Raw genomic sequence first — 7,871 nt, forward strand, 5'->3', positions numbered from 1 at the left:
TATATATATGGAAATACCGTTTAAAAAAACAAGAGATCTCTATTGCTTCGAACTTACGCTGAGTCTGGGATTTGTGCGCAAAGAGGCATATTTTCATCATCTCCGTGCGGACAGTCGGGCCTAAAATCACAAAGTTGCGATGCAGGAACACACACCGTGTCATTTCCAGAAGTATCGTTACAATGATGTGTTCGAGGTCCGCAACTCTCGACGACCTCTGTAATTTTGTGATGGTCAACAATGTAACAAAACGCGCGAAAAACAGATAAACATAAAAGCATCGTTAATACCATTAATGCCAAAACTAGTTAGGGTAAGTAGTAACAATTACATAGTAGATAGCGAATTTAACGATACGTACGCTTATTACACGTAATTGACACACACTTACGTCGAGGACTCATCGAGTACTAGGTGTTCGAAGTATTTATTATCGACGTTGGACCTCGTAAAAATAATTTGGGTTCTGATCATTCACAGAGCAAAACGTTGCAATGCTTAATACGACTAAAATATCTTAATTTCTATAATTCCTTTGTGAGGATACGCAACCGTCAATGGAGCCTACGCAGAAATGCATCCACACAATATTCAGACTGAGGCAAAACTCTCTATATATATATATATATGTGTCAAAAAACTTTTACCTCATACCTTATATCATCTGATTATAGTGAAGTTCCTAAAAAAAATTTAGCGTGTTGCTTGTTCACCTCTTAAGCAGTCCTTGAGGCGAATATTGTCTAAAGCAATATACGAGCCTCGTGAAGCGACCTCGCGTGGCTTGATTCTTTTATGCGCTAAAGCACCCCCGCTTATATTAAGATGATTATTTAGAGCCACCTGTAGGGCCTGAAGACCCTGGTGGCTTCGTACCGCAGAGGAGTGCAGTTCAATCGTGAGATTGAAGCTGTGTTGCTGTCGCGCCAACGGCATCTTAGCTGTTTGCCATATTTCCTCCTTAATTATATCTACACCCACCGAATACATTTCCTTGGAGTGTTGTCGTTCCGACAGGAACACCTGAAAAATGATGCGAATAGGCTAGACGTAGGGTGCATATACACAAGAATTAGGACTCAAAAGTTAGAGTAGAAAATACACAACTGAACTTTGCTATAACTCAGTCAGTAGTCTTTACGTTGTGTTGCCCATAGGTGGCCATAGGATCGGCTTGAAAAGAAACATTTGGTGAACGCTTCCTTTTGTCAATTTTATAAAAATAAATTAAGCTTCAAATTGAAAAGTTGCCATATCTTCAGTAGGAAAATAAACCAGCAGGACCTGGTAACCGATTTCAGAATTTGTTTCTTAATGAAAAAAAAAAAGCTTTGAAGGAAAAAGAAGGAAAGAAAAAATCCTGGATTGTTTAACACAACTTTTTTAGAACCAACAAGACATTATAAATGAAAATTATTATTTATTCATCTCTAGGCTTCCCACGAGGCACACTCTGTGGACATGTAATAGTATTTGACGATGTCTAAAAAGGTAAACGAATCTTATGGTTTGCTATAAATTATGGCACTTACACTAATTTTTGCGTTAGAAAAATTGAGTTTATAGACGTCAAAGTACAGGGTGCATTGTTCATTCGTAACAGGCGGTATGTTAGTCAGGTGCAGCCTGAAGCCCACGCCGAGAGTGAGCGCATAGTGGCCTGCAATAAGAAATCAGCTAACGTTAATCGTTACAAGATGGACTAGAACCGTAGACTCTCGTTCTACTCGATTAGGTTCACATCTTTTCAATGGCCTTAAAACAACCACGCAACCTTACGGGGTTCAAATAGACATCAGCTTTCCATACAGTTATCAAGTGCAACGTTCAGAAGGACAAGCAACGTTGTCGTGTGGCATGTTTTACGTGAGGGGTTACGCCGCCGCATGGTATTCGGCGACATCTTGAACAAGTTCGAAAGGAAAAACCCCAACCACATGCTCTTGCGCATGTGTTAAACACTTTACTGTTTTTCTTTTGTTCGTAACCAGATCCGTTTTACAGTGAATTATATGAGTTTATTTAGCGCAGTTGACTCGTGTGGATCGCTCAAAGTTTAGATGCTGTCTACAACAAACGGGATACAGACCCTTTTCATTACGAGACCCATCCGTTTCCGGTGGGTCCATCCTTTTGCGCTGAAAAAAGCTTGCATTTTTCCGCGCATTCAGTACGAAGCCATGCTCCCTCTGCCAGAGGCATGGTCCCTCGAAGTCGCAATCAAGGGACGTTGCCGAAACGCCGGGTACGGTGAACACCAACGACACGAAGACGAGCAGTAGGACGAGCCTTAGTGGTGACGCAAGCGATCGAATGATCCCCTTATTACTGCTACGGACCTCAGCGGACCAGAAGGGCATCGGCGCCCCTGACGATGGAGCATCGTCTTCACTAGCCGTTGTGGTCCTGCCGGAGAAAAGTGGCCTTCTTGGTCTGGCACAGATGGATCAAAAGAATAGGTGAAACCGACAGTAACAAAGAGTTGATGTGAGATTTTTTACAAAATTAATTAACTTCATTTTAGTTCACACTCAGACAGGAAGTTGCGGCGAAGTGTAAACAAATCGATACACGAAAACAAACATCAGCCTAAATAGATATTCCACATACATAATATTAAATCTATGCATAGTTAGTCATGCCAACAGTAACTGCATTCGCACTGCACAAACCAAAGCCTACGGAAGTAAAATAGTACCTGTCATTCAGTTGATTCGCTGGGCGAGTCACGGTTGGTACCGCTAAGCTGCAGAACTTCTGCAATGAGCTGACATCGAATGCAACAGCCGTCTCTGGCTCTGGCAGCCGCATTTGTTCTAGAGGCGTCACCTGCTCTTCGGTGCCTTCCACCATCTCTCCATTGCACATCTTAAAAGAAATTAACGTTGAGCTACCCCAACTACCGCTGGAATTATTTAGGTTGTCACTGACATATGTTTCCAGGTCTCGATAGCGACTTCGACCTCTCCGTAGGTGGCGTTCGCGTACATTCGTTAACCTCGCTGAGTGATAACGCAACATCTTCGAATGAGCACTGTTGCTATAACCTATATTACTACGGTTGTTGTTGTCGGCGGAAGGCGTTAAATGCCCATTAACGCTTTCAGCGGCGGGCCCTTCTTGATTCGTAAACTTCGTGGTAGATGTTGTTGTTGCTATTGCTAAGGGTCCTATTATTCCCAGCGGGTCCCGCCAATGAAGTTGAGGTGACTCCATGTTGACGAAACTCGCTGTTATAACTGCTACTGGAAAATTGACCGGAAGCATCCTGAATGTGGAATCTCGATCCTGGTTCTGTCCATAGTCGCGAATAACTGCAGTGGCCTCCGAAGCTGCAAAGAACTAAGACAATACAGCATAGATAAAATGGTAATGAATGAACAGACAGACGATACTCTATGATCCCAAAAACGAGTAGTTGTACGATATTATTACAAAATGCTTGTTACCGTGAGTGTTCCTTCGCTCGTTTTTGCCTATACGCCAGACAGCTTTCGTCAATTATTACGTGACATCTGGCGCGTTTTCATCCGCGTTGACAGACGAAGAGCACGCAAATAGTAACTCGTGAGAGATGATAAGTAGATCTTAAGAACACCATAGGGTTTGAGAAAAAAGGGGGAAATAGTTCGGGTTTCTTCTGTAATTTGCTTTTTTATTAATTCTTCTGACCGTCTGATTTAATGTATGCATGTAGCAGACAAACGATGCTTTTTTTCCTTTAGCTACCAATACTCAGCTACTCGCCATAATGTTGATGTAGCGCGAAATATAATTTCGAACGCCGTCGTCGAACGCCGATCGTATAGCGCTAATAAAAATACACATATAGTCAATGCTATTCCACGTATTTAGCTGCAGTAGTCTTAGTCGACAGTTGAGGAAATCACTAAAGCCCTTCCGGCAAACAAGAAGGTTGCAGCCATCGTAGCGTCTGTCGACCTGCGGACTTACTGTTCCCTTCGGCTTGTTTTAGGCTTACACAAAAAGTCTATTCTTGGTAGAAGGGATGTTCCATTTAAGTCCGCCAGTCATATATGCTGGCACCATACAATAATGCTGGCTGAAAATTCTGCAGCGTGCGAGTGCTTACTCGTTTCTTGTTAGTTCGAAGTTTGTTACGGATTGCCAGTCTAGCCGTCCCCCTTTGCTACGAAGTTCCTTGCTTATACGAGCTGAACCCACATCACTCTGAGGCTTCGTATCGTTGTTATCTCCAAGGAAAGTGTACCTATAATATAGAATCACTTGACTTTCATTTCGGTCCGACAGAAATACTTAAAAAATATTAATAGCAAAAAAGTCAGTTCTCCCACAGCTAAACAGTCAGTGCAAATCCTTATAAATTCGCGTATAAACTCACTGACTGAAACACCTATACCATATGCTATTGTTATATATCATCAGCACCAGCAGGAGTAGCGTCGATTGTGCCTGTCTCTACCCCTGGGGGGTGGGATTCAGGCGGCGTTTACACGTTCGCCGGACGTATCGAATCCATTAGTCAAACTACCTCTCACTACAAAGAGATTTGACCTTCTAGACCGCTTCACCGTTTCGCGTTTCGCGACAAACTACACCAACTAAGCGCCACAAGAAGGTGGATGATCGTCTGATCCTTGGTGGATTTCTGTAGCTGTCTGTTTGTACCGTCCGCTGCTGTTCAGGTCGACTCGAATGCCTAAGGTCTAGCTCTGCATGACGCGAAACAATAACAGGAACACTATCTTGTAGCCATATTAGAAATAAATCAAAAGGAACACGTGCACGTAACCACAACGTGTGAACGAAGTAGCAGCGATGGAAAAGACATTGACGAAGAGCGCTAGAGACAGATATCGAGCGACCAGCAGCGATAGATTCAGTTATTGAGATCGCATGCGGCCGCCCTTTCATCTGGCGTTCACCGGTCCAATGCTGTTACCGCTGCGATAAGGGTTTTCCTTAAAAGCTAACCTCGATGGTAAGCTGGATAACACCAAGCGCGAGCTACAATAGCAGCGGGCCATCACGAAATGGCCGGCATATATAAGAGAAATATATAGAGAAAAAACGCTAGAGACAGCGCCGAGCAGATGTGTGATACCTTGAAAAATCAGGAGTGTGAAGTAAATGTGTAGTTAGTCGTATGTCAGGGCTTCGATATGAGCGTATTCCTAAAAAACAGTAAAGGTATAACAAAAGTTGACTGCCATTCAGGCAGACTGTCCAGTGGCGGACGAGCACGCCGGCATATTGAACGCCCCTCAGCAGCGATCGCGTCAAAGCAATGACGAACTAACTAGCGAATTGAGAGCTGACTGGCCGACCGAGAGAGATCGCCTGAAAATTTTCAAACGCCAGTAATAACCGTAACGTTAGCAGTAGTCACACAAAAAGCGCATCTGTGCGTCTGACCGACGTAAACAGCGCCGTACAGTAAGGGCTATGCAATATGACTGAGTGTGCCCATTTGCTTGAAAAGTGGCGCTGTGTTCTAAGATTATGATTCGTTCACGTTGTTCAATAGTGAAGGGTTTGAGCGGCTGTTACGGAAAAGAAATGTCGCAAGGGACAGTGAGGTACGCAAGCGTCTTTTGTTGCTAAGGCGATGGAAACGAGGAGGCCTGCTTTGTCATTGTTCTGTTTTGTCAGCAGGTTGATTTGTCACTTGGTTCCTTTGCATGACATTTCTGAAATTATGTATGGCTATATTGAAGCTGATCTTCGCGTATATCTCACAAAACACACATATATATATATACACGGAAACATACGTGATTCGGTGTTGAAAGTGAATGTGAAGTGCAAGCGTTTTAGGTTAGGTCAGGATTAATTGCTAGAACTTAGTGGCGGTTGATTTGAAACGCGCCACGGGCCACTGTGGCTTTACAGACGAACCGATGTTCTGCAACCCTGAGATGTATCAGAGATAACAAATTAGGTCTTAGATAGCAATCTACAAGATCCTGCCAGCAAAGAAAAGGTCTGCTGAGACTTTACATATTGGGCTAATCCCCGATTCTACAGTATAGAGTTCTTCAGTTCTTTACATCATTAGAATTGTCGGTATCGGAACCTAGTCCAGGGTATGTAGCTGGTACGGCAAAGGCTTGCCGATTAGTTTTAACTTGATTAACATTCGGAGAAATAATTTCCAGCTTACCAAAAACTATAACAAGATCTCCAAATTAAACTGTTCAATGTAAGTTGTACACTGAAAAGTTTAGAGTAGTCCGATATCGATTTGTAGATGAGAGTTCAAGCTGCCCCGAAAAAGTAGGAAAACCAGCTGAGTGTTTATCGTGTGAATCGAGGATTACCAAAACTGTCTTTCCACATAAGCTTGTACCCTGATTGGGTCTAGCTGCTTGAATCTTGTAACTATAGTACGTTAGCTTAGGTGGAATTCCTCTGGTACTGAAATCTTCTCTGTATTCTGAGTAGTTCCGAAATATTTATTTATGAACGGTTTTTGTCTGATTAATTTTTATTGGCCAATCCAGTCCTTCGGTATATCTCGTGCGTTACAGAGTTTTTTTTAGATATGTCAGGTAACAGCCTTAACAAACACGTGCTCACCATGCGCAAAGCGGTATTGTTCTTTGTTAGTGGACAAAGATGTCAGGCTGCTGCAGTTATCGATAACCCGCCACAGGTGAACAATGGCTGAGTGTTCAAGGCCTTACGTCAGTTTCAGAGAGAACCCTTATTTGTTCAGAAGAAAATCAGAACATGAAGAGATGCTGATCGTCAACTGCTGCGGAATTATGATTAAAAAAGTCAACATATGAAGTTACGATTGGTGTGGCTTACTGATTGAAACGACTAGGGTTCGGCCAGCTTAGGACTACTAGATTTATTTGAAAAGCAGATGGTAATTACTACCGATTGAACGGCTAAAATAAGCATGTACTATAGATTTACAGATAGAAGTGCTGTTGTAGAAAGCGCAGGTTGTCCATTTGTTTTAGTTGTGAATAAATATACGGCTGACGTCCAGTGAATCGCCGCTAGATGTCGTATGTTTGAAACTTTTTGTTGTTTTACAGAATTTTTTTTTACAGAGGGGGGTTAAAATATCAATCTTTTTTGCAATAGCCATGTATAGCTTTGTCTAAAACTAAATCACCCATAGAAAAAAGGAATATCAGCCCTCTGCTCCAAAAACCTGTATACATGTAGGCCTTGAGAATGAAACGAGGTTCTCGTAGAATCATAACAAGGCCTTCTTTCTCTGTCCTGCTAAGCATAACCTGATTCTTAAAACAACACAATACATGGCTACATAAAAATGGCGGTCCTATTCATTTTTACAAATGCTTCGTTTAGCTGACATTACAGGAAAAGTGTGATATTTCGCCGCCATACTGCCACATAGACTTTGTCTCAATTCAGCTGAGCGTCGCCGAACGGATGAGGCACGGATGCGGATGGCAACGCTTTAAGAAACTATGGTACATTAGGCTTCACGCAAAAACGAATAGCGAGATATCTTGTTTTTGTCATCTTTGTACACGTGATTGGCTCACTGCTACCAACTCCACTAACCAGCACTCGATCCAATCATCGTTTATGTGCCGCAACAACAACAACAACACGCGATAATCATGCGTGAAATTGTGCACAGTTATATATTGGTCCGTGACGTGTGGTAATAGAAACACGTTCACATTATTATTTGAGTCCGCGTGATTCTTCGTCGTTTGCACAATGGCGTCCCACTACCCCATAACGGGACTTTTGAACTAGTTTGACGATAGTCATTTTTAAGGCCATGGAAAGAAGCTGGAGATGATATGTCCCAAATACCCCGTTCCCATACGTTCTTCACGCACTTTAACATCAATGAGATCGCGCTTCTTTTCGAATCAGCACAGCCAGTCGAAACC

At 42.7% G+C, this 7,871-nt stretch overlaps 2 protein-coding genes across 2 annotated transcripts in view; both read right to left on the reverse strand.

The window, feature by feature from the left end:
• The window catches only part of Alk (Anaplastic lymphoma kinase), an 18,958-nt gene extending 17,773 nt beyond the window's left edge, over positions 1-1,185 (reverse strand). The window contains exons 1-2 of the mRNA XM_022855149.2: positions 714-1,185; positions 58-217 (exon numbers count right to left, since the gene is read on the reverse strand). Coding sequence (XP_022710884.2) covers positions 58-217; positions 714-990 — 437 coding nt within the window. The 5' untranslated portion in view covers positions 991-1,185. The remainder of the gene's footprint in view (positions 1-57; positions 218-713) is intronic.
• Positions 1,186-2,018: 833 nt separating this feature from the next.
• On the reverse strand, positions 2,019-3,334 carry LOC147753828 (uncharacterized). The gene is made up of 2 exons (XM_086973529.1): positions 2,699-3,334; positions 2,019-2,433 (listed from the first exon to the last, which is right to left on the reverse strand). The coding sequence occupies exons 1-2, from the start codon at positions 3,265-3,267 to the stop codon at positions 2,019-2,021; spliced, it is 984 nt and encodes a 327-aa protein (XP_086829655.1). The 5' UTR covers positions 3,268-3,334.
• Positions 3,335-7,871: the final 4,537 nt, after the last annotated feature.

This window comes from Varroa jacobsoni, unplaced genomic scaffold, assembly GCF_002532875.2.
Source record: "Varroa jacobsoni isolate VJ856 unplaced genomic scaffold, vjacob_1.0 scaffold_198, whole genome shotgun sequence".
NCBI classification, from domain to species: domain Eukaryota; kingdom Metazoa; phylum Arthropoda; class Arachnida; order Mesostigmata; family Varroidae; genus Varroa; species Varroa jacobsoni.

Coding starts and splice junctions, on each gene's coding strand:
- LOC147753828 (XM_086973529.1), bottom strand. CDS start 3,267: ATGCTTCCGGTCAATTTTCCAGTAGCAGTTATAACAGCGAGTTTCGTC. Junction 2,434..2,698: donor GCGAATCAACTGAATGACAG/GTACTATTTTAC, acceptor CATCTGTGCCAG/ACCAAGAAGGCCACTTTTCT.